We start from the raw sequence: 26,526 nt of genomic DNA on the forward strand, positions 1-26,526 counted from the left end.
TCGCAGGCTGGAACAAGTTAGAAATTTCAGTTATCCATTCACACACACACCCAAAAAAATCAATTCTGATTTTTTTACAATTCCAGAATTCCGAGCTCATGTTATTAAACGTGGCTTGGAAATGTAGGAACTGCAATCCATTACTTCTGAATGACACTACTTGGAAGAAAGCTGTGATACAGTTTTTCATTCTGGCTGCTCTTTAATAACTAGAAAGAAAGAAATTCTGCAAATTAAAGTAACCTAAGCAAAGTAGCCTTGATATGTGGGTCAGGAGAGTTCAAAGTTTTCTGGGCGGCGTTATAAATACAGTGGTACCTCTACTTACGAACTTAATTCGGGGAGGGTGGAGGCCCTGTTTCCTCCCAGTAGATTCCTAGGGAGGCCCCACAGAGGCTTCTCCCTGCCTTTTCCGGCCCTGTTTCCTCCCAGGAGATTCCTAGAGAGGCTCCACGGAGGCTTCTCCCCGCCTTTTCTGGCCCTGTTTCCTCCCAGGAGATTCCTAGAGAGGCCCCACAGAGTCTTCTCCCTGCCTTTTCTAGCCCTGTTTCCTCCCAGTAGATTCCTAGAGAGGCCCCACGGAGGCTTCTCCCCGCCTTTTCTAGCCCTGTTTCCTCCCAGTAGATTCCTAGAGAGGCCCCACGGAGGCTTCTCCCCGCCTTTTCTGGCCCTGTTTCCTCCCAGGAGATTCCTAGAGAGGCCCCAAGGAGGCTTCTCCCCACCTTTTCTAGCCCTGTTTCCTCCCAGGAGATTCCTAGAGAGGCCCCACGGAGGCTTCTCCCCACCTTTTCTGGCACTGTTTCCTCCCAGGAGATTCCTAGAGAGGCCCCACGGAGGCTTCTCCCTGCCTTTTCCGGTTACAGTTTCGGAGGCTCGGGTTTGTAAGTGGAAAATGGTTCTTGAGAAGAGCAAAAAAATCTTGAACACCTGGTTCTTATCTTGAACAGTTCTTAAGTAGAGGCGTTCTTAGGTAGAGGTACCACTGTACTGGTTATAATGCAGCCCAAAGCCTTCTGAAAAGCAAACTACTTGGTTCAGAACCCTCTGGGAATATAAAGACATCAGGTAATATATACTCAGCTGCCCTGTGTGCAGAACAAAGGAACTGGAAGTCCCTTAGAATCCCCTATCCATTGGTTACACTGCTTTCACTTTCTGAAATGCATTTCACAAAACGAATGGTACAAGTTTGCACCACGATAGATTCAGCACAATTGGTTCAACAAACTCCTTGGAAATTATTCTTCATCTGCCATTTAAAAAACAAAACAAAACCAACCCACAAAATCCCCACCTGATTCTAAGTTTCTAATATTTGTTATGATATTTGATTCCCTTCTGAATGAATGACAAAAACAAGGCAAAGTTTATTGTAGAGTAACCAGAGGAGTTCACCTCAGTTCATTCATAAAGAACTAGATTGAATTCTCCAGAGTGCTACTAACTTAGGTTTATATCTGCTCTGCTACTATAAGGGGAAATGTTTCGATAGCCAAAGCATGTGCTTGTTTTTAGATTATAATCAGGGAGCAACATATTCCAGCAACATATTCAGTGTCTGACAATTATTCTGTGATGGAGATGGGCAGATTAAAATGTGATAAATAAATGCAAGATTGATTTTACCTCCAAAGAAGTTGAAGCAGATTGAACACTGCCTGGTTTATCTTCTGAGCCATTGCTCAGAAGATATGGCTTTTGTGTTTTTTTATGCTTAACTTGAATGATTCAAATGACTTTACCCCGATTTCTTGATGCATTTAACTCATGGTTCTCAACTCGCACTATCAGCAACCCTGTAAAGGGGATTCGTCTGAGTAGGAAGTTTCTTTAGAACAACAGTGGGCAAGACTTGTAGCATGGGATATTCCTTTGGGGTAATAATTTCTAGACTTTGGGGGTGGGTGGGTACACAGCCAGTCCTTAAAGTCACCAGAACATGCAAGGACAGGATTTTCTGACCCTGGGGCAGGATTCAGGGCCACTATGGGATATTTTGAGTGAGCTGTAAACACCACAAAGTTAATGCATTTGTGAAAGAAAGGTACAGTGTTCCCTCAATTTTCGCGGGGGATGCGTTCTGAGGTTGCCCGCGAAAGTCGAATTTCCGCAAAGTAGAGATGCGGAAGTAAATACACTGTTTTTGGCTATGAACAGGCCTTTCATTAACACTTTAAACCCCTAAATTACAATTTCCCATTCCCTTAGCAACCATTTAGATTATTACTCACCATGTTTATTTAGTAAAGTTTATTAAAAAAAATATTTATTAAAGGCGGACGAAAGTTTGGCGATGACATATGACATCATCTGGTGGGAAAACCGTGGTATAGGGAAAAAAACGCAAAGTATTTTTTAATTAATATTTTTGAAAAACCGTGGTATAGACTTTTCGCGAAGTTCAAACCCGCAAAAATCGAGGGAACACTGTACATGAAAATTAGAGACGCATTGAAAAGTCATCTAGAAAATGGAATTTATATTTTCAAATGGTAGTCGTAATGCTATTTGAATAAAAAAGGGGGGTTGCATCTAACAGTCTGAAATTTCCGTACTTACTTGTGTATATTGTGCTGCTCTTAATCTGCTCGGATGTGTGTCTGTTTTCCAGCTGCCAGGATTGTTGGAACTATTGGTGGAATATTTCCGACGTTGCCTCATTGAAATCTTTGGCATCCTGAAGGAATACGAAGTGGGTGATCCAGGGCAGAGAACTCTGTTGGATCCCGAAAGGAGTTGCCAATCCTCAAATTCTCCCGAAGGAGGAGCGGAGAAGGTGGAAGAGCCACAGAATTCTAACTGCGAGGTAGAGGAAGAGGAGGAGGAGGAGGAGGAAGGGGAGGAAGAGGCTGCCTTTGCAAATAAAGTCACGGCACCCCTAGAAAGCAACGAGGAGAAGCTGGTCAGCAAATTTGATAAACTTCCAGTCAAGATAGTGCAGAAGAACGATCCGTTTGTGGTAGATTATTCAGATAAGCTCGGCCGGGTACAGGAATTTGAGAGCGGGCTGTTGCACTGGCGGATTGGTGGAGGAGACACCACCGAACACATCCAGACCCACTTCGAGAGCAAATTGGAATTAATGCTGACTCACAAACGGGCTTCTTGCAACTCCGTTGTGAGAAAACGCCCTGCAGCTGAGGGTGACCCTGTTAGCCAAGAGGCAGAGCCCCCTGCACCCGAGGGTCCTCCAGAGAAAAGAATAACGGCTACGATGGACGACGTGCTTTCGGCCCGACCGGGCTCCTTGGCGGAAGAGGAGGCCGTCAAAACTGTGGAGGCAGCGAAGGAAAGCGGCAAATTCCCCTTTGGCATCAGCCCAGCTCAGACCCACCGGAATATTAAAATCCTGGAGGACGAGCCCCACAGTAAAGACGAGACGCCCCTCTGCACGCTCCTGGACTGGCAGGACTCCCTGTCCAAGCGCTGCGTCTGCGTGTCCAACATCATCAGGAGTTTGTCGTTCGTGCCGGGCAATGACTTTGAGATGTCGAAACATCCCGGCCTGCTGTTGATCCTCGGGAAACTGATCCTCTTGCACCACAAGCACCCGGAACGCAAGCAGGCGCCCCTGACGTACGAGAAGGAAGAGGAGCAGGACCAAGGAGTGAGCTGCAACAAAGTGGAGTGGTGGTGGGACTGCCTGGAGATGCTGCGCGAAAACACTTTGGTCACCCTGGCCAACATCTCCGGCCAGTTGGACCTTTCCCCGTACCCAGAGAGCATCTGTTTGCCTGTGCTGGATGGACTTCTCCACTGGGCGGTGTGTCCTTCAGCAGAAGCCCAAGACCCTTTCCCGACCCTTGGGCCCAACGCCGTCCTCTCCCCTCAAAGACTGGTTCTGGAAACCCTCAGTAAACTCAGCATCCAGGACAACAACGTGGACTTGATCCTCGCAACGCCACCTTTTAGTCGCTTGGAGAAACTCTACGGCACCATGGTGCGTTTTCTTAGTGACCGAAAGAATCCCGTATGTCGGGAGATGGCTGTGGTACTACTGGCCAATTTGGCGCAGGGTGACAGCTTGGCGGCTCGAGCCATCGCCGTGCAGAAGGGCAGCATCGGAAACTTGTTGGGCTTTTTGGAGGACAGCCTGGCAGCCACTCAGTTCCAGCAGAGCCAGGCCAGCCTGATGCACATGCAGAACCCTCCCTTTGAGCCGACCAGCGTGGACATGATGCGCCGGGCAGCTCGGGCGCTGCTCGCCCTGGCCAAAGTGGACGAGAACCACTCGGAGTTCACGTTATACGAATCGCGGCTGTTGGACATCTCCGTGTCACCTCTGATGAACTCGTTGGTTTCACAAGTTATTTGTGATGTACTGTTTTTAATTGGCCAATCATGACAGCCGTGGGATGCCTATACCCCCCTGTGTGTGTGTGTGTGAATGGAGGACTTAGAAACTGATTGTTGCCCTTTATTTATGCAAAACCACCTCAGAATCCACTGTCTGCCCTGCGCTGTCCTTGCTTCTACCTTGGGGAAAAGATATCCCCCCCCTTGCCCTCTCCTCAGCCCTTCAGATCTATCCTAGCCCCCCCCTCCCCATTCAAGGAGACAAAAGTTCTGCCTACATTTTAAAAAAAAAAGACTTTTTTTATTTTAACCAAAGTTGCTGTTGTTTACAGTGAGTTTGGGGAAAAAAACACAAACTTTGTCCTGTTCACGCACCGACAGGCACTACTTTCATAACTGTTTTTAATGGTAAACTCTGAAGGACAAAAAAAAAAAAGTGACTGCTGAACTCTTTGTGTGGTTTATCGTTGTACATTCACAATCTTGCAGGAACCAAGAAGCTACCAGTTGTTAACAGACCTTGTCCAATGGGAGGCCTGTGCAGTAGAGTTGTAGAATTCATGTACTGTACACCTTAAACTGTAAACATACTGTAATAATGTCTCACATTGAAGAAGAAGAGAAAAAAAAGAAAAGCTGGATCAGCAGCAAACTTGTAGTTTTTAAAAATGTTTTTAGTTAATGTTGAGGAGAAAAAAAGGCTTTTCCCCCAAAGTATCATGTGTGAACCTACAACACCCTGACCTCTTTCTCTCTTCCTCCTTGATTGTATGAATAACCCTGAGATCACCTCTTAGAACTGGTTTTAACCTTTAGCTGCAGCCTGACAGCTGCCAGGTGTGTATATATATATATGATGTTGTACATTGCACATGCCCTCGGATGACCTGCAGTTTTGTTCCCCTTCGCCCCGCCACCCCTTTATAGTATGACGAGTTAAACAAGTTGATGACCTGCAAAAGCGAGACACCAATTATTTAATCTCTTGCCAGAACACTCTTTCTTTCTTTCATTCTTTCTTTCTTTCTCTTTCTCTCTTTTCCCCACCACCTCCTTTCTTTTCGCCTCTGGAGGATGCTGTACAGGTCTGTGTATAAAGTCATTGCTGTCTCAGCAGCCAATCAACTTATAGTTTTATTTTCCTGGGGTTTTTTTTTTTCCCGTTTCGTTTTTGTTTCTTTTCCTTTCTAATCGAGGTGTGAAAAAGTTCTAGGTTCAGTTGAAGTTCCTGATGAAGAAACACAATTAAATTTTTTCAGTGATGAATTCTGCATATTTGTATTTCAGACGATGTAGCTAAAAACTTGATGTAAATTCCTCCCTTTTTCCTTTTTTGGCTTAATGAATATCATTTATTCAGTATGAAATCTTTATACTATATGTTCCACGTGTTAAGAATAAATGTACATTAAATCTTGGTAAGATGTTTGTGAGGGTTTTCATTCTCAATTATCATATAAGCCATTTTTTGGCATCCTAATACCAACCAGATGTAATCCGGATGTTTCTCTAGGAAAAATACTTTTAAAACAATAGTCATTTTCAAAGGTATAAAGATGTATTATTTATTTAGCATAAATAAATGCACAATTAAAATTTGAATGCATAAATGGCTAGGATTTGTTTGTAAAATCAGGGAAGATTTGCTTTGAATATAATACCCAGATTCTTAGTAGTTGCTAGTCCATTGTTTACAATTTAAAAGCTTTTAGTCTTCAACTTTTTTTAAAGGGTAAGTGGGGATGTGTAGGAAATATTAGAACAACTTATTTAGCCTACTCAACATGGAATACTGGTCTGGTTTGGGGTTTTTTTTGCTATTGCTATTTTTGAAATAGTTTGATATTTCAAAGTAGGAAATAATAATAATAATAATAAGGTACTTCAATGCAAAATTAACAAGAGCATGGTAAACCTTTTGCCAGATAAGTAACAATTTAATTGTGCAAAGTCAAGAGTAGCAGACCTCTGTTAATTGAGAACTGAAAATGAGCCAGATCAGTATTTTCCTGGCAGGACTACCAAGCTGCTAGAGACAAACAATTTGAGAAGGCAGATGTATACACCCAACTGGTAAATCAACTGATGTGCATATGTGTACCAAACAGCATTTACTTTACTTGCATAAAGTTCTTAGCAGTTGTAGAATGAAGTAGTGCATAAGAGAGCAAAACTTAGTAATTTAATAGTAAGTTACTGCAAATAAGAATTAGAGAACGGAGATGCTAGTTATATCACATAAAATCAATATGAAAATTTGTGACTTAAAAGTCCTGCTAACTGACGTTAGGAGTAAGACCAATCAATTTTATGTTGACATACAACCCTGTTTTGATCATCTGTTTAACAAGCTACCGTTTGAAGAACAGATTTAGTCATCCACAAATCATTTGCTGGCTGGGGAATTCTGGGAGTTGAAGTCCAGATATCTTCAAGTTGCCAAGGTTGGGAAACACTGGTTTAGCAGAGTGATGGCATTGGGGAAAAAACTTATTCTTGTGTCTTAATTACTTAATTGTTAGTAATTAAGTTCAATTAAGTCTAGTAGTTCAATTAAGCAATATGAAAAGCCCGGATTATTCAAGAAAGCTACTCTGTAGCACGACTAGAGAATAAATCCTCCATCCGCTTGGTACCATCCCTGTGTAGGACCTAAGGTTAGTCAAGTTTTTATTCTCCTTGGCAGTTAAAATATCACGCTTCTGCAGTCAACTACTTATTCTTTAATTAAGCACGCTATCATCTGCCTGAGGATTTGACATTTGAATGTTTATAACAGCTCTAATAGGGTAGGTTTTATTTCATCAACAGATGGCATCAGTTCAGGGTGGCTTTGATAATTTGTAGGCCTTTACAGCAGAAAAAAATTCAATTTGAGGTCAGAAGTCAGCCTGCTTCCCAAGTAGCAGTTACAAGGGAACAATGGCAGATGTGACGCGCATTTCGTCTCCGACACTGCTGTGAGAAACAAAACGTTGGGCTAAGCTAGATTCTATTTTTAGATCCTTACAGAAATCTAGAAATTAAGTGCTGCAATCGTTTCTTTTGTCAATTGTCTGAATTCACCTAGATTTGGGGGAGAAATAGCTGTGTTGCTGATCAGAAGGGCCCAGTAGTTTGCCACAGTCAGCAGTATTTCAAGAGTCCTTGCTCACCCTGAAGATTTCCAGATACAGTACATTGAACTTCTTATAATTTCTTAGCCAGTTTGGCTGCTGTCGCGCTAATAGGAAATTATGAGAATTGAAATCAAAAGCCTTGGAGGGCATCAGGGTGGGGAAAGCTAATTTTGGACTCCCCTAAAGCTGGATTCACACACACTATGTAGTGTTTCTCAATCTTGGCAACTTCTAAGTGAACAATTTGGAATTCTGGAAGTTGAAGTTCAATTATCCTAAAAGTTGCTAAGATTGAGAAACAGCGCAAATAAAAGTTTGCATATTTAGCATATGGTAGGAGAAACTTCCATCATTATTTATGGATGAATAATATGATGCCCATTCAACTATGGTTAAAAAAACTCTTGGTTAGTACTGTATGAATCAACTATGTCATAGCTGTGGGTTGTTGGGTTTTTTTTAGAAAAAAGGTTTTTGTGCAGGTAAAACTTTGCTAGAAGGATGGATTTGTTTCCCAAATCTAAATGCCATGTTTTATACCAGGGGTCCTCAAACTTGGCAACTTTAAGACTTGTGGACTTCAACTCCCAGAATTCTCCAGCCAGCTATGCTGGCTGGAGAATTCTGGGAGTTGAAGTCCACAAGTCTTAAAGTTGCCAAGTTTGGAGACCTCTGTTTAATACATTAGCACCAGTTCTCTAATATTCAGAGGAAAGTCAATTCAGCGTTTTAAAAAGTAAGTTATGAATATGTATAATGGTCTCTTGGTATTCTTGACTCAGGGTTAGACAGTCAACCAAAGCAGTAGCTGGGAATGAAATTAGTAGATCCAAAGCATCTTTTAAATATTGAGAAGGTACTACTGTAGGCCTACTGTGGTTAAAATGCTCCAAAGAATAGAGAATTGCAGATCAAATACAGCTGCACCATAGGACGTTTTTAAGAAGATTGGACAAGCAATTGTCTGAAATAGTATATGGCAAGCCTATGGCTTGCGTATCACAGGTGGCACACAGAGCCACATCTGAGGGCACCCGAGGTGTTGCTCTATGTCAGATCCAGAACACATACATGCGCTAGCCAGCTGATTTTCAGCCTTATTTTGGGCCATTTTCGCTCTCCCCAAGCCTCAGGAAAGCCTCCTGAACCCTGGGGATGGCGAAAAACAGCCCAATGGGCCAATCGGAAGTCCAGGGGCTTCAGTGAGGCATGTGCACATGGATGGGGGGGGGGCATTGCAACATGGATGTGGGTACGCATGCACATGCGTGCGTACCCTTTTGACACCCAAGCGAGGTGGTGCAGCACGTAGAGTGCAGTACTGCAGGCCACTAAAGCTGACTGTAGATCTGTAAGTCAGCAGTTCAAATCTCATCACCGGCTCAAGGTTGAGTCAGCCTTCCATCCTTCCGAGGTGGGTAAAATGAGGACCCGGATTGCAGGGGCAATAGGCTGGCTCTGTTAAAAAAAGTGCTAATTGCTAACATGTTGTAAGCCGCCCTGAGTCTAAGGAGAAGGGCAGCATTTAAAAAAAATCGAATAAATAAATAAAATAAATAAAAAAGGTTCCCCATCACTGGTATAGGGTTTCCTGCCCAAGTTGGCAGGAAGACCACCTGACTCTGTTAAGTGATGGGAAGAGGTCTCTACTTCCCTTGGTATCACTTTTGAGAGTTCACAATTAAAAAAACAGGATCAATGCTCTTGTCTTGTAGCAGTTTAAAGCAGGATTTAATGTTTGCTCATCTTTAGTTGTTTCAGACAATACAACAAATGGTCAGGAATTCGGGGAACTATAATAGAAACCTCTGAAAATCAGACCCCAGTGCTACGGTATCACTCCATACAAGGGCTGGGTATCAGAAGTGATTTTAGTTGTTTTTTTTAGACAATATAAACCTTTATGCTTTCCCAACCTTGGCAAGGGGATGCTGGCTGGGGAATTCTGGGAGTTGAAGTCCAAATATCTTCAGGTTGCCAAGGTTGGGAAACACTGCTTTATGTATTTGCAGATGAAGAAAGCCACGTGTGTCTGCTTCACATTTCCCCTGCAGTATTTAAATACCCAGGAGGAAACCTAGTCCCGCCGATAGTCCCTAGTCCCCTAAGGCGGAAAGGCTTTTGCAAGGTCGGTCCTCACTCCCTTAACAAATATGGCGTCTCTTGCTTCACATCCCTATGCAAGCCTAACGCTTGAGCAATGGTGGTGGTAGTGTTTTTATTTTATTTATTTATCTTGTCCAATACACAATGAGGGTTTTAGTTGGTATACAGTATATACACACACATAGTAAAATACATTATGAAGGTTATAGAGGATATACTCTAGTAAAATATATCTAAGAAAGAAGATATAGGAATAAAACATATCAATGGAAGAATAGAAGAAGAGATATAGGAATAGAAGAAAGGTATATAGGAGATATAGGAGAGCTCCAAGCCATTGGCTTCTAAAGACTCAAAAAGTTTTATGGCGATTTAAAGGGTCCATGAGTTGAGTTAGACTGTCTCCCTCCCTCCCTCCCTCCCTACTAAGTTTATTTGTCAAACATGTATAGGATAGTAGTAACAATAAGAGGACAATAGGATGGTAGGACAAGGACGCTAAGCACAGTCGTGCGCCTATGCACGCCCATAATATATATAGAATATATATTAAAATATAACATATTTTTGCTGAATACACACACACACACACATATATATGTATGTCTATATAATTTGTATGTATATGGCGGTGCGGGGTCGACTATTACTATATATTGCGAACAATATACAGTATATTAAACAATTTATATATATATATACAGTATATACTAAACTCGAACAACATTCCCACTATGGAAACTCTATGGTGAAACTTGTCTTGTTTCTCTCTTATTCTCGATGATTCTGCCGGAAGGGCGGCTACCTTCCGTTACTGCGCAGGCGCTGAGAGCCGCGTCCTTTTCCGGAAGTAGGAGGAATTGGATATGTGAGTGTGGGGAGAGCCTGATGTACGGTGGAAGTGCAGCGTGGGGCGCGGGCGCCGCCGCCCTGCAGGGACGGGCGGTCGGGGACAGGGTCGACTCTTTACATTTCCCCGGACGGTTTTGGTCGCAGAAGCACCACCCCGTATGGGGCCCTCCTATTGGCTGCGGTCTATCCTATAGGCTCCCTTCGTCTTACCTGTAGCTCTAGCGCCATCCGCCCCTGGCCCCTCCCTTTCCAGGCCTTTCTCTCCCTCACGCCCCTTTGGGCCTCTACTATCTGCTCCAGCCTGGGGTAATAGTAGAAGCTGCCCCCGCTTTCCCACTCAAGGGTTTGGGGTGGATAGAAGGGGGCGGACTCATTTATTTAGCTGGGCTCAGGGAAGGTCACCCAGGCAGCTTCATGGCCCCCCTGGTCTTAGGTAGCTGCTCAGAGAATATAATTCAACCGGGTTCAGGCTAAGGGCTGGGGTTCACTAAACACTGGACTGAAAACGGTGAAATATACTGCTCAAAAAAATAAAGGGAACGCTCAATCCTAGATCTGATTGAATGAAATATTCTCATTGAATATTTCATTTGCACAACTATTCCATTTGCACAACAGCGTGTGAAATTGACTGGCAATCAGTGTTGCTTCCTAAGTGGACACTTTGATTTCACAGAAGTTTGATTTACTTGAAGTTATATTCTGTTTTTTAAGTGTTCCTTTTATTTTTTTGAGCAGTGTAGTTCTATGTGTATTTTGAAAACAAGTGGATCTACTTTGTTTTTAAGTTAGCACACAGGGCTTGCTGGGTTAACAGATATACACGGGAAGTATGTGCCAGTGACCCTAGGTCCTTTATTCTAAATTTGCTTCAGAAAACTCCTTTAGATTATTTATTTTTCAAAAATTCACTTTATTTTGGCTTATTTAACTTTACAAATACCACCATGCCTTTCGCATTTCAGGTGGGAAAAAAACTACAGAAAATGAATTGCCTTTTTAAAGAAGAGATCTTCAAATTGGCAACTTTTAAGACTTGTGTACTTCAACTCCCAGAATTCTCCTGGCTGGAGAATTCTGGGAGTGTACACAAGTCTCAAAAGCTGCCAAATCTGCTTTAAAAACGACAATTCAAGTCCGCAATTACAGTTGTCAAGTTTGAGGACCCATGCTTTACAGTAATTTAACATAGCATTGTTTGATAGATATTTAGTGTTTTTGTAAAGTTTGACACTGGTTTTTGTTGCTTGCAAAACAAATTCATAAATATAAACAATTAGGTTTTATATCCTAATGAAACTCTTTTGGAACACTCCCCCACTTTTTTTGGTTTTTCTTTTTGCAAGAAAGTATAACCATCATAGATTCACATGTATTTCTGAGGTAGAGTAAAGGTGGAGCTAACTAATTTTTATACATGAGGAAAAAGAAGGATGAATTTAATGGAAGAGGATATAATTTGCAGTCTGAAAATACCTGGTGATAGAAAACATCACTTTCTTAGGTCGTTATTGCTAGTTGGAAAAGATGATTGATGAGGTGATAAACCCTAAGGTGCATCTTATACTCCTGTGCCTCTTATACTCCGAAAAATATGGTATACCGGTACCCATTATTTGAATATTAGACCCTTTCCTCTTACATCAAAACCTTGGTTGATTTAATAGTGCAAAGTCTCAGAAAAAGTGGCCTGCACCCCTGTTTCCTAACACCCCTTTAATACAGCCTCTCCCAGTGTGGGAACTTATAGATCAAGGGTCTCCAACCTCAGTAATTTTTAAGACTTGTGGACTTCAGCTCCCAGAATTCCTCAGCCAGCTTTGAGCAAAGGTGGCTGAGGAATTCTGGGAGTTGAAATCTACAAGTCTTAAAGTTGCCAAGGTTGGGATCTGCTGACATTTTTTAAAACCAAGAATGCTGAAATAAAACAGGAACGTATATATGCAAACTTGTGGCATGTTTACGGTCACTTGTTCCTACACTAGAAAGTGTGCTCTGGTCTTACCTGCTAAAATGACCAATTAAACAGTACAGTAATACAGTACAAGCTTGCTAGAAATCAGAAACACTCCAGTTAACATGCTCGTGGGTGTTTGTAGAATTGTCCTTTTTAAAAATTGGAATTGACCTGTGCCACTTTTCACAGCTGATTCCATGTAGGCAGTGGCGACAGTTTCCCATATGTATGCAAGCTGCTGCACTAAAGTGTGAAAGGAAGATTAAAACTGATCCAAGGTCAAGTTTGAGGGAGATATCATTTCTAATTCTGTTCAGGTTTCATATTTTAAAATCAAACATTGGCATAAATAAAAGGTTGTCCATGATGCAGATTAGACTGGGGTGGCTTCTACAATTATTCAGCTTTTTGTGAAGCTTTTAACATAATATTCCCTATATAACTATGTGGCTTTTTTTCACTTTGTTGAACTTTTTTTTAAAAAATTGCTGAATAAATTTTTTAAAAATGTAAAGCATTACAGTCCTCTGGGAGAGCGCTTGGTGATCCTGCTTTTGTGATGGATCGATTGATTGTTGGTTTGTATTTATCTTTATAAGGTTCCCAAGGTGGTTTCTTAGTTATTATGGTTTTCTCGTTTGCCTTTGTTTTTAAATACTTTCTTATTTTATTACATGTTGCCTAGAATCATTATGATGATGTAGGCACCTTATAAATTGAATAAATAATAAGCAATGTTTATGCTGATGTATTAATACAGAATGAAATATTCCTTTAAAAGAAAACATTTTTATAGAAAAGGTTTGTTTGCATTGATTGACCCATGTCAGTTTCTTTAATATTATTGAATGCTTATTAATGCCAGTATTTTCCTATATAAATTACAAAAATGCAACAATAGTTTGATAATAAAAAGGGTTAGATCACAAATGAATAACATTATTTATGTTGTGGTATCTCTTGTACAATATTGTATACTTTGTGAAAATCCAGCATTATAGTCTGTACTAAAAGCTTAGATAATATGAAATCAAGCAAAAAATATGATCTGAGTTGCTTAGCGTGTCAAGTGAATCAGAGTCAGTCTAATCCCATGTAATCTTTTTTAAACGTGTTTTCAAGCAATCATGGTTTCTTTTTGAAAATACCGTATTTATTTCCATGTTTTTCAGATTGAATCCCAGATGCGGTTTGTTTGTTTTTCAGCCATTCATAAGTGAATGATCTTCATCCTTATTGGTAATCGTTACCTTTACCTTTTTACCATAAATTATTGACTTGATTAAGATTGATTTCTGAGCTTCTTGGAAGCTAGCACAGTGGTTTTATTCATTTTTATTCTGTACTTATTTTAAATATTTTAATCCTGATTTTTCAATATCTTCATCCTCACCAATAACAGGATAATATTTATTTTATTTATTTATTATTTGGATTTGTATGCCGACCCTCTCCGAAGACTCGGGGCGGCTCACAACAAGTGTAACCAATCATAATAATCCAATTAATTAAAATATTGAAAGATTTAAAAAACCCCATATACTAACAGACACACACACAAGCATACCATGTATAAATTACACGTGCCCAGGGGGAGATGTTTAATTTCCCCATGCCTGACGGCAAAGGTGGGTCTTAAGGAGTTTACGGAAGGTAGGAAGAGTAGGGGCAGTTCTAATCTCCGGGGGGAGTTGGTTCCAGAGAGCCGGTGCCGCCACAGAGAAGGCTCTTTCCCTGGGCCCCGCCAACCGACATTGTTTAGTTGACGGGACCCGGAGAAGGCCCACTCTGTGGGACCTAATCGGTCGCTGGGATTCGTGCGGCAGGAGGCGGTCTCGGAGATATTCTGCTCCGATGCCATGAAGGGCTTTAAAGGTCATAACCAACACTTTGAATTGTGACCGGAAATTGATTGGCAGCCAATGCAGACTGCGGAGTGATGGTGAAACATGGGCATACCTAGGGAAGCCCATGACTGCTCTCGCAGCTGCATTCTGCACGATCTGAAGTTTCCGAACACTTTTCAAAGGTAGCCCCAATATAAACGGTGAAAAAACTCAATCTTAACTAATAGCATTTGAAGACAGGAGTATAATCACAAAGCACAGAGAAACAGAGCAATTTTTATCCTACGCATAAAACCCAATCAATAGAATGTCACAGAATGTATAAGAGTAACAAATGGCATAAATGGAGAAGCTTCGCTTTTAGCCAGCAATTTTGTGCCCTAGCATTTAGCATTTGCATTTTGATTGTCACACCAGTATACTACTTGGCAGCTTGAAGATGTGTGGACTCCAACTTCCAGAATTCTTTAGGCTCACCCAGTTAGGTGAGCGATTCCGGGAATTGAAATCCACACATCTTTCAGGTTACCAAGATTTAGAAACACTCATATATGGGAGAACTATGAACATAGCGAGCAATTGCTTCCCTCTGGTGGTAGCCAGTTTAAACTGCAGGGAATTTATTTTATTTATTTATTTATTTATTTAGTCCAATACACAATGAGGGTTTTAGTGGGTATGCAGTATATCTATATACACATAGTAAAATACATGATGAAGGTTATAGAGGAGATACTCATAGTAAAATATATCTAAGAAAGAATAGAAAAGAAAGTATAGTAATAGAACATATCAATGAAAGAATAGAAGAAGAGATATAGGAATAGAAGAAAGGTATAGGAGATATAGGAGAGCAATAGGACAGGGGACAGAAGGCACTCTAGTGCACTTGTACTCGCCCCTTACTGACCTCTTAAGAATCTGGATAGGTCAACCGTAGATAATCCAAGGGTAAAATGTTGAGGGTTTGGGGATGACACTATGGAGTCCGGTAATGAGTTCCACGCTTCGACAACTCGGTTACTGAAGTCATATTTTTTACAGTCAGGTTTGGAGCGGTTAATATTAAGTTTAAATCTGTTGCGTGCTCTTATGTTGTTGTGGTTGAAGCTGAAGTAGTCGCCGACAGGCAGGACGTTGCAGCATATGATCTTGTGGGCAATACCTAGATCTTGTTTAAGGCGTCTTAGTTCTAAACTTTCTAGGCCCAGGATTGAAAGTCTAGTCTCGTAGGGTCTTCTATTTCGAGTGGAGGAGTGAAGGGCTCTTCTGGTGAAGTATCTTTGGACATTTTCAAGGGTGTTAATGTCTGAGATGCGATATGGGTTCCAAACAGATGAGCTGTATTCGAGGATGGGTCTGGGAAAAGTTCAAATCATCTTTCTATTTTAAAGGACCCCCCCCCCTCCAATAATTGAGGAAGTTTCTTATTAAAATCAATAAAGTAGCTAGAAATAAGAAGCATGGCTTAGCTTTGCGTAAGGTTGTCTTTTTCTTTTATAGGAAATATTATCTAATTAGTTTTTGAGAAATGCTTGAGGTACAAAAGAAGTCCTTTCCTTAAGATTTTGTAAATGGGTTTTTTATGCACTGCTCTGAATAAATATACCAACCATAGCTTTAGATCACACTTCTCAAACACAAATCATCAGGCGCACCAGTCCCAAGGTCTGCACCAATGAAGTCGTGCCTCACACAAAGACAACTCTCCACCACAGACATACATAGAAACATAGAAGTCTGACGGCAGAAAAAGACCTGGTCCATCTAGTCTGCCCTTATACTATTTTCTGTATTTTATCTTAGGATGGATCTATGTTTATCCCAGGCATGTTTAAATTCAGTGACTGTGGATTTATGTACCACGTCTGCTGGACGTTTGTTCCAAGCATCTACTACTCTTTCAGTCAAATAATATTTTCTCATGTTGCTTTTGATCTTTCCCCCAACTAACCTCAGATTGTGTCCCCTTGTTCTTGTGTTCACTTTCCTATTAAAAACACTTCCCTCCTGGACCTTATTTAACCCTTTAATATATTTAAATGCTTCAATCATGTCCCCCCTTTTCCTTCTGTCCTCCAGACTAGACAGATGGAGTTCATGAAGTCTTTCCTGATACGTTTTATGCTTAAGACCTTCCACCCTTCTTGTAGCCCATCTCTGGACCCATTCAATTTTGTCAATATCTTACCAGACACAAATGCCTAATTTGTAAATGTGGCAATAAATTATAACCTTCATTTCATTGATTTTATTTTCCGGTTTTAGGCTTTCAACGTTTCTTACTGAAATTCCCTACATGGATGCTTACGGTGATCCAACGAGTGGGCTTCAAGGCCAAGATGCCACTAAGGAATTGTAGAGACACACGTGGCCAAGAGGTGGTTTGCTTTGCAGTATTTTGCAGAATTGTTACACTTCTGCTTCAGGCAAGTCCCCAAATAATTAATAAAAAAATCCATTTTAAAACTATAATTGCATAATAAGTAGTAATATTACTGTAATACCAGGCCACTTGTGCAAGTGGCTGGTGAGTGCAAGTGCCCACCACTCGTGCAAATGGAACTGCCTACTCACTGATCACTCGTGCAAGTTTAGCAGTGCTTACACATACCTCACCCATCTATCTATCTATCTATCTATCTATCTATCTATCTATCTATCTATCTATCTATCTATCTATCTATCTATCTATCTTGCCTATTTGCCGATGACTCTAAAGTGTGCAATAGGGTTCATATTCCTGGAGGGGTCTGTAATATGGTAAATGATTTAGCTTTACTATATAAATGGTCAAAGCAATGGAAACTGCAGTTTAATGTTTCCAAATGTAAAAGAATGCACTTGGGGAAAAGGAATCCTCAATCTGAGTATTGCATTGGCAGTTCTGTGTTAGCAAAAACTTCAGAAGAGAAGGATTTAGGGGTCGTGATTTCTGACAGTCTCAAAATGGGTGAGCAGTGTGGTCGGGCGGTAGGAAAAGCAAGTAGGATGCTTGGCTGCATAGCTAGAGGTATAACAAGCAGGAAGAGGGAGATTATGATCCCGCTATATAGAATGCTGGTGAGACCACATTTGGAATACTGTGTTCAGTTCTGGAGACCTCACCTACAAAAAGATATTGACAAAATTGAACGGGTCTAAAGACGGGCTACAAAAATGGTGGAAGGTCTTAAGCATAAAACGTATCAGGAAAGACTTCATGAACTCAGTCTGTATAGTCTGGAGGACAGAAGGAAAAGGGGGGACATGATCGAAACATTTAAATATGTTAAAGGGTTAAATAAGGTTCAGGAGGGAAGTGTTTTTAATAGGAAAGTGAACACAAGAACAAGGAGACACAATCTGAAGTTAGTTGGGGGAAAGATCAAAGGCAGCATGAGAAAATATTATTTGACTGAAAGAGTAGTAGATCCTTGGAACAAACTTCCAGCAGACGTGGTTGGTAAATCCACAGTAACTGAATTTAAACATGCCTGGGATAAACATATATCTATCCTGAGATGAAATACAGGAAATAGTATAAGGGCAGACTAGACGGACCATGAGGTCTTTTTCTGCCATCAGTCTTCTATGTTTCTAGGCAAAGGGAAGATCGCTTAGCTACAGAAGATCAGGCTTCACTGTTAGCATCTAGTAAAAGCCACATTCGGAGTATAAGATGCACCCAAATTTTCAGCCTCTTTTAAGGGGGAAAAAAAATCTTATACTGTACTCCAAAAAATATGGTACATCTCCATTTATTGCTCTTTTTTTATGGCTACCAACACCTCTATACTTAAATGGTTTGAAAAGAATATTGTGGAACAAGAGAGATCTTTTCATCTCAGGGACCGCCTTCTGCCGCACGAATCCCAGCGACCGGTTAGGTCCCACAGAGTTGGCCTTCTCTGGGTCCTGTTGACTAAGCAATGTCGTTTGGCGGGACCCAGGAGAAGAGCCTTCTCTGTGGCGGCCCCGGCCCTCTGGAACCAGCTCCCCCCAGATATCAGAGTTGCCCCCACCCTCCTTGCCTTTCGCAAGCTCCTTAAAACCCACCTCTGTCGTCAGGCATGGGGGAATTGAAATTTATTTATTTATTTATTTATTATTTGGATTTGTATGCCGCCCCTCTCCGAAGACTCGGGGCGGCTCACAACAAGTGAAAAAACAATCCAATACATAATCCAATTAATTAAAATATTAAAAGTTTTTTAAAAACCCTATACTAACATACACACACACAAGCATACCATGCATAAATTCAGCGGGACCAGGGGGAGATGTTCAGTTTCCCCATGCCTGACGGCAAAGGTGGGTTTTGAGAAGTTTACGGAAGGCAGGAAGAGTAGGGGCAGTTCTGATCTCCGGGGGGAGTTGGTTTCCCTTCCCCCTAGGCTTATAGAATTTATACATGGTATGCTTGTATGTATGAGTGGTTCTTTAAATTGGGTTTTTAAAGATTATTTTTAATATTAGATTTGTTTACATTGTCTTTTTATATTGTTGTTAGCCTGTGGATGCTGTCAAAGTCCCTAGTGAGGGCAATGTCCTCGAAAGGGGCTAAGTGCAACCCAGCCGTGTGGGGTCACTCACGAACGCGAATCGTAGAAAGAAAGCTTGGACACATCGTCTCTCTCTGGGTGAAGTGACATAGTATAGAGCCATGTACTCCTTTTTATTTGGGAACATAAGGAAATGGGGGATAATTACATATACATATCAAATGATACATCCAACAACACAACTTCAAACGTATCTTTAGAATTCTTCCTTTTCCCACAGATATCTAGATATCTCACTAATCTTCCTTAATTAATCTGTCCTCCTGTTGTATGCTTCAGGCAATGTAAATCCCCCCCCCCCCTTTGATCCTTTGGTCCTGGTCCTGTCCGGAGTGGTGAAAACTTCCTTTATTGTGAGATGTTTATTTGAGCCCTTTTGTTTCCCTGTAGTAATTGCCAGGAATGCAGATTAGGCAGGTTAGTGCCCTTCCTTGTCCTGGGTTATAGAATCAGGGTGAGTAGAGGATTCTTATGCTAGAGGTCCAGATTTATAATTATAATTATAATCCTATTCTAACATTCATGCTATACTGCAACGTTAGCCTCCCCGAGTCTTCGGAGAGGGGCGGCATACAAATCAAATCAAATATAAAATAAAATAAAATAAAATAAATGCCTTTTCATTGCTCAGTTGCCAATTTTTGCTGTTGTATTATTTCCCCCCTCCATCCAGGCCCTTTTCAACCTCCTGATTCCCGATCATGCCGCCGATGCCTTCTCTCCTCCCCACCTCTCTGACCCTGGGTTCTTGGACCAGCTCCTGGAATGGCTCCTGGGAGGCCTTTCCCGTTGGGACGCAGAGCACTTCTTGTTCATAGCCGAGCATGGCTACGTGTACGAGCACAACTGTGCCTTCTTCCCCCTTTTCCCTCTGGCCCTCAAAGCAGCCGCAAGCATCCTCTTCTGGCCCTTCCAGGGTTTTCTCTGTTTCCGGAGCTGCCTGCTCCTGTCTGCCGCTCTCCTCAATGCTGTGTCCTCTGTGTTAGCCTCTTGGATTCTGTTTGAGCTCAGCTGCGCGGTCCTGCGGTGCCGAAGGAGGGCTTTCCTGTCGGCCGTTCTCTTCTGCCTCACTCCGGCTAATATCTTTATGGCGGCTGCTTATTCCGAAAGCTTCTTTGCCTGCGTAGTGTTTGCTGCCTTGTGGGGCCTGGAGAGAGGGCATCCTTGGCCTAGCCTCCTCCTCTTTGCGTTAGCCACCGGAGTACGTTCCAATGGGCTCATCAATGCAGGGTTTCTCCTTTATTCCCAGACGAAACGCTTTGCTTTCCGGTGTCAATCAAGCGAAGACGGGTTGTGGAAGAAAGGCCTAATACTGGCTGCTGCTTTGGTGGTGGTGTCTGCCTCTGTGGCGCTCCCTTTCGCTGTGTTTCAGTACTACGCCTACCTTAAGTTCTGCCACCCCAATATGGGCCCGGGATACGCTATTCCAAAGCCGCTGTTGCGTTTGGCTGAATCCAAGGGCTATCGGGTCGCAGCTTCAGAGGGTGGGGCGCCCCCGTGGTGCTCCTGGGACGTTCCTGTGCTCTACACCTACATACAAGACGCCTACTGGAACGTCGGCTTCCTCCGATACTTTGAACTCAAACAGATCCCAAACTTTCTACTGGCTTCTCCCGTTATCGTGTTGGGCTCTTGGGCAATCTGGTGGTATGTCACTGCCAACCCCTGGCACTGCCTAACACTTGGCCTGGTGAGAAAGAAGAGCGCAGGCAAGGAAGACCATGATTCACAGAAGCCGGCAGAAGGTTTTGGTTCCCCTGGAGTATTTGTCTACCTGGTCCACGCAGCAGCTCTGTTGGTGTTTGGGACCTTTTTCATGCACGTCCAGGTGAGTCTTGTTAGATATAATCAACTAATGGGTAACGGCATATCATATACAGTGATCCCCCGCTCGTTGCGAGGGTTCCGTTTCAGGAGCCCCCGCAACGAGCGGGTTTTCGCGAAGTAGCGATGCGGAAGTAAAAACACCGTCTGCGCATGTGCAGACGGTGTTTTTACTCCCACAGCGCTAGCGAGGAGCCGAAGATTGGGGGCGGGGCGGCTGTTTGCCGCCGGCATGGAGGGCTTCCTAGCAGCCCCCCAAACCCGGGTTGGGGGTCCGGGGGGCGCTTGGTATCGCCGGTTTTGAGCTGAGTCCGGAAGCGAATTCGCTTCCGGACTCAGCTCAAAACCGCCGATAGCAAGCGGCAAGGAACGGCTTGTCTCGGCGCTTTCGAGCTGACAGCTCGAAAGCGCCGAGACAAGCCGTTCCTTGCCGCTTGCTATCGGCGGTTTTGAGCTGAGTCCGGAAGCGAATTCGCTCCCGGATTTAGCTCAAAAGCGGCGAGAATGAACGGCGTGGGCGGGCGAAGGGCGGGCGGCAGCGAGGAGTTTGCGTGGGCGGTGGGGAAACTCCTCGCTGACGCCAGCAAGAGGGGGAAGACCCAGGGAAGCCGCTGCCATCTACGCATGCGTGCCCGGCACGCATGCGTAGATGGTATTTTTGACTTCCGGGTTGAAAAATAGCGAAGTACCCTGTTCGCAATGGTTGGGGACGCAATAAACGGGGGATCACTGTACAGTGATGCCTTGCCTTACAAACTTAATTGGTTCCGGGACGAGGTTCTTAAGGTGAAAAGTTTGTAAGACGAAACAATGTTTCCCATAGGAATCAATGGAAAAGTGATTAATGCGTGCAAGCCCAAAATTCACCCCTTTTGCCAGCCGAAGCGCCCGTTTTTGCGCTGTTGGGATGCCCCTGAGGCTCCCCTCCATGGGAAACCCCACCTCTGGACTTCTGTGTTTTTGCGATGCTATGATTTCACTGCGGCTCCTCTCGCTGGGAAACCCCACCTCTGGACTTCCGTTGCCAACGAAGTGCCCATTTTTGCACTACTGTACTGGGATTCCCCTACAGCATCACAAAAACACGGAAGTCTGGAGGTGGGGTTTCCCATGGAGGGGAGCCTCAGGGTAATTTGTATGCCACCCCGAGTCTACGGAGAGGGGCGGCATACAAATCCAATAAATAAATTAAATAAATAAATAAATAAATCAATCAATCAATCCTAGCAGCGCAAAAAACGGGTGCTTCACTGGCAACGGAAGTCCGGAGGCGGGGCATCCCAGCGGCGGCGGTGGGTTTGTAAGGTGAAAATAGTTTGTAAGAAGAGGCAAAAAAATCTTAAACCCCGGGTTTGTATCTCGAAAAGTTTGTATGACGAGGCGTTTGTAAGATGAGGTATCACTGTATTTTGGAGTATAAGACGAACAGGAGTATAAGACGCAGCTTAGTTTGGGGGTAGGAAAATGATCTAAATTATGCACAAATTTTAAAAGCAAATTATAGATAATATCAGACTTGTTTTGGTTTGAATCATCAGATTATTCTACACCTTTGTGGTTGGGATAAAATCATCTTCATCTTTAATTTGGGGGTTTATCTTTCTGGTAATGCCATCACGTTATCTGTATGCTTCTCCGCGCTATCTTGTCCGCCTTAGCAAAGCTGGCTGGAGAATTCTGGGAGTTGAAGTCCACAAGTCTTAAAGTTTCCAAGTTTGAAGACCTCTGCATTAGACCATAATCGTTTTCAGCTACTCTAATAAGAATGGTTCGTGTTACCTTTTTAAGCCATTCAAATAATTTTATATGCAAGTTTCAGTAATTCTTATCCTCAATTTCTGAAGTTAGGCTAATATTTGCATTTAAATATTTAATAATTGCATATAAACCCAATAAATAAATAAATAAACAAAGAAAGAAAGAAAGAAAGAAAGAAAGAAAGAAAGAAATGGAGAAGGTGCAAAAAAGAGCAACCAAGATGATTAAGGGATTGGAAACCAAGACTTACGAAGAGAGACTGAGGGAACTGGGCATGGATAGCCTAGAGAAAAGGAGGGCCAGAGCGGATATGATAGCAGTCTACAAGTATACGAGGGGATGTCACAGAGAGGAGGGGATCACTTTATTCTCCAGGGCACCAGAGGGCCGGACGAGAAACAACGGCTGGAAGCTGACCAAGGAGAGATTCAACATGGAGATAAGGAGGAACTTCCTGACGGTCAGAGCAATCAACCAATGGAACAACCTACCAGCGGACGTTGTGAACTCCAACACTCTGGACATTTTTAAGAGAAGATTGAACTGCCACTTGACTGGTGTGCTATAGGATTCCTGCTTGGGCAGGGGGTTGAACTTGATGGCCTTCATGGTCCCTTTCAACTCTAACAATAAATAAATAAAAGAAAGAAAGAAAGAAAGGAAAGAAAGAAAAAGAAAGAAAAAGAAAAAAAGGAAGGAAGGAAAGAAGAAGGAAAGAAAGAAAGAAAGAGGAAAGAAAGGAAGGAAGGAAAGGAAGGAAGGAAATAAAAAGAAAGAAAGAAAGGAAAGAAAGAAAGAAAGGGAAGAAAGAAAGAAAGAAAAAAGAAAGGAAAGAAAGGAAGGAAAGGAAGGAAGGGAAGGAAGGAAGGAAAGAAAAAGAAAGGAAAGAAAGAAAGAAAAAGAAAGAGAAAGAAAGAAAGAACGGAAAGAAAGAAAGGAAAAAGAAAGAAGGGAAGGAAGGAAAGAAAAAGAAAGGAAAGAAAGAAAGAAAGAAAAAGGCAATTGGGGAGTTGACATGGAGAATAACTCAAATCCATCCAATTGAAACAGTTCTAGGCACAGTACCACGAGTAGGGTTAGAAACTGGCTGACATTGACAAAGCAATTGGAATAATTGATAAACACAATGAAATTGTTAAATATAATAGACATCTTATTACAGGAAAGCCTGCCAGCAAATTTTGCCTTTGCATCCATCTTCTTTATATTTTTTTAATGAAACATTTAGTAGCTGTTTCACAGAATTACTTGGAAACGTCTCGAGCACGTGGACATGGATGTAAACCTCTTCCTTTGTCTTCCTTTAATAGGTACTTACCAGATTCCTGGGTTCTTCTTCTCCAGTCCTTTACTGGTTCTGTGCTCAACTGCTCTACGACAACGAACCTTTGCTGCAGGGTGGAGGTTTCCCATCCAAGCACAGAGAATCCCTTGCTGACAAACCCCCAGTCGATAATTTCTTTTCTACCTGCCATAGACACGAAAACCCCGTGTTGATGCTCCTGAGCAAATGGAAGCAGTGCCGGATTCTCACAAAATGTATTTTGGGATACGTACTTTCCTACTGGTTGCTGGGGCTGGTCCTGCACTGTAATTTCTTTCCTTGGACGTAACCACTTTGAACCTATCTAAATACACTGGCTGAACAGGCCGAAGAAATCGTTCCAGGATCCTGTCTTCTGTAAACTTGGGGACATTTACTGCTAACAATCGAAAATGCAAGATTGATTGATCTGAAAGTGGCAGTAAAGCCAGTGAGAATAGCAAAAACGTAATACCTGTTAGAATACTGACATGCGACGTTGCAGTCAAAAACATCCTCCATGCACAGGACCAGATTACTAATGTACGGGACTGTCTTCTGCCTCATACATCCCAGCGGATGGTCAGGTGCCACAGAGTTGGCCTTCTCCAGCTCCCGTCAGCCAGACAATGTCATCTGGCGGGGCCTAGGGGGAAGGGCCTTCTCTCTGGCGGCCCCGACCCTATGGAACGAACTCCCTCCAGAGATTTGCACTGCCCCTACTCTCCCCGCCTCTGTAAAGCTTTAAAGACCCATCTCTGCCAGCAGGTTTGGGGCCACTGAAATTTCAATATCTTGCCGCAGCCAATGAATGAATCTATGATGTATGATGTATGAATGTGTTTTGTTTAAGATTTTTAACCATGAGGACTTTTAGATTGTAATTTTACCTAGATTTCTAACATGTTTATACCTTTGTTGTAAGCCTGAGTCTCAGGAGAAGGGCGGCATAGAAATCAAATCAAATCAAATCAAATCAATAAATACTCAAAATACTGTAATAGTGTTTCCCCATAAAAAAGACCCTGTCAGGTGAAATGTTCCCAGCTCACTCTTGCCTGTCAGTCGTTGGACAGCCGGTCATGAAGGGTGCGCAAGGCTCCACCCACCTGACCGGACGCTGTGATTTGGTTCCTTCCTTCCTTCCTTCCTTCCTTCCTTCCTTCCTTCCTTCCTTCCTTCCTTCCTTCCTTCCTTCCTTCCTTCCTTCCTTCCTTCCTTCCTTCCTCCCTCCCTCCCTCCCTCCCTCCCTCCCTCCCCCCCTCCCCCCCTCCCCTCCTCCCCCCCTCCCTCCCTCCCATCCATCCATCCATTCATTCGACTTCTATGCCACCCAATCCCGAAGGACTCGGCGGATACCTTCTGTACGTGCACAGATTTGTAGACTATTCTTGCCTCAGCTGACAAGCTTTCAGGTGTAAATTTTCAGATCAACTTCAGTCTGGTTCCCAGCACTTTCTTTTCCCCCTCAATTTGGTATGTCCCAACCTTCTACCTGTCTTCTGTCACAGTTCTCAGTTTCATCATTTTATTCTCTGAGTTGCCCTGGGGATGTGGATCAACTGTGCTTTTGACCAGAACAGACTGTGATGGGAAACCCACCTTTTTAAAAAAAAAAGTGGAGCAGACATAATCTGGATATGTTAATGCACACTGCAGTTAAAATCAATATCGAGCTCAGTGTGTGCTGTATACCAATTTGCATTTGGAAGCTATTTATACCTCTGAGCCAGCCTGAAACCGTAGCTAAATGCTACTGTTTATCTTGTCAAGTGAGCACATGAAACTTTTGCAGGCGCCTGACGACACCTCTTCAGAACCACCTCGAGGTAGTGCACACCAACTTTTTATTTTAAAGAATCTCCTATCTGAGGCTGCCTCCTCATAAGTTTAAGTTCAGAAGTTCACTTCTCCATCCTGCCAATATTTGAAGAATGTTTAACGGGAATGTAGGGGATAGCCTACCTCCACTAGGCTCCGGGTGTCAAACTCGAGGCCCTTGGGCCGGATCCAGCCCACAGCGTGCTTAGTTCCGGCCTGCGGCCAGCCCTGGAAGCAGCAAAGAACCAACCTGCGGTGCCTCTGCCAGTGAAAATGGAGCTTGGGGGCTGCATGTGCCCCTCCCCGGGCTCCATTTCCTGCAGCAACGGTCTCCTGCAGTTCTCTGCCAGTGAAAACGGAGCTGGAAGGGGTGTCCATTTTCACTGGGAGAGTGTACAGGAGCCTGGGATGGATTGTCCAGGCCACCACAGTTGCCCCAGACATGAATGACATTGAGCTGGATATGCCCACCAGTAGAATAGAATAGAATAGAATTTTTATTGGCCAAGTGTGATTGGACACACAAGGAATTTGTCTTGGTGCATATGCTCTCAGCGTGCATAAAATAAAATATACATTTGTCAAGAATCATGTGGTACAACACTTAATGATTGTCATAGGGGTCAAATAAACAATGGAGAAGCAATATTAATAAAAATCTTAGGATATAAGCAACAAGTTACAGTCATACAGTCAACATGGGAGGAAATGTATGTATGTATGTTTGGTTTTTATATTAATAGATTTTTAATCATCAATACCAAATTACTATTGTACACTGTTTTATTGTCGCTGTTAGCCGCCCCGAGTCTCTGGAGAGGGGCGGCATACAAATCAAATAAAATAAAATAAAATAAATAAATAAATAAATAAATAAATGGGTGAAAGAAATGATGAGAAAAACTAGTAGAATAGAAGTGCAGATTTAGTAGAAAGTCTGACAGTGTTGAGGGAATTATTTGTTTAGTAGAGTGATGGCGTTCGGGAAAAAACTGTTCTTGTGTCTAGTTGTCTTGTGTGCAGTGCTCTGTAGCGACGTTTTGAGGGTAGGAGTTTTTTTTTTTTAAATAAATTTTTATTGATTTTTAAAGGTTTACAT

The 26,526-nt window shown here is 42.6% G+C and overlaps 2 protein-coding genes across 5 annotated transcripts in view; both read left to right on the forward strand.

Moving 5' to 3' along the window:
- The window catches only part of ARID1A (AT-rich interaction domain 1A), a 154,506-nt gene extending 148,792 nt beyond the window's left edge, over window positions 1–5,714 (forward strand). Inside the window, exon 20 of the mRNA XM_070764264.1 lies at window positions 2,612–5,714. Within this exon, the coding sequence (XP_070620365.1) occupies window positions 2,612–4,345 (1,734 nt within the window). The 3' untranslated portion in view covers window positions 4,346–5,714. The remainder of the gene's footprint in view (window positions 1–2,611) is intronic.
- A 4,627-nt stretch (window positions 5,715–10,341) lies between these two features.
- On the forward strand, window positions 10,342–26,015 carry PIGV (phosphatidylinositol glycan anchor biosynthesis class V). 4 transcript variants are annotated; one of them, XR_011560309.1, is made up of 6 exons: window positions 10,342–10,389; window positions 13,503–13,569; window positions 16,446–16,606; window positions 19,395–20,549; window positions 22,204–22,313; window positions 23,614–23,696. XR_011560309.1 is itself a non-coding variant. In XM_070764271.1 (5 exons), exons 2-5 carry the CDS (start codon window positions 13,551–13,553, stop codon window positions 23,914–23,916), a joined length of 1,638 nt encoding a protein of 545 aa, XP_070620372.1. In that variant the 5' UTR covers window positions 10,342–10,389; window positions 13,503–13,550; the 3' UTR covers window positions 23,917–26,015. The 4 variants fall into 4 exon arrangements, 3 of the variants coding, with proteins under 3 accessions (XP_070620372.1, XP_070620375.1, XP_070620373.1); XM_070764271.1 differs by lacking the exon at window positions 22,204–22,313 and having other exon boundaries at window positions 23,614–26,015; XM_070764272.1 differs by lacking the exons at window positions 10,342–10,389; window positions 22,204–22,313 and adding an exon at window positions 10,656–10,679 and having other exon boundaries at window positions 23,614–26,015.
- Window positions 26,016–26,526: the final 511 nt, after the last annotated feature.

This window comes from Erythrolamprus reginae, chromosome 11 (assembly GCF_031021105.1).
Source record: "Erythrolamprus reginae isolate rEryReg1 chromosome 11, rEryReg1.hap1, whole genome shotgun sequence".
Classification (NCBI taxonomy): domain Eukaryota; kingdom Metazoa; phylum Chordata; class Lepidosauria; order Squamata; family Dipsadidae; genus Erythrolamprus; species Erythrolamprus reginae.

Bases quoted from the DNA above. Each gene is read 5' to 3' on its own strand.
- PIGV (XM_070764271.1), top strand. The intron at 16,607-19,394 runs GCAAGTCCCCAA...CCCTCCATCCAG, and splicing joins TTGTTACACTTCTGCTTCAG to GCCCTTTTCAACCTCCTGAT. The intron at 20,550-23,613 runs GTGAGTCTTGTT...TTCCTTTAATAG, and splicing joins CCTTTTTCATGCACGTCCAG to GTACTTACCAGATTCCTGGG.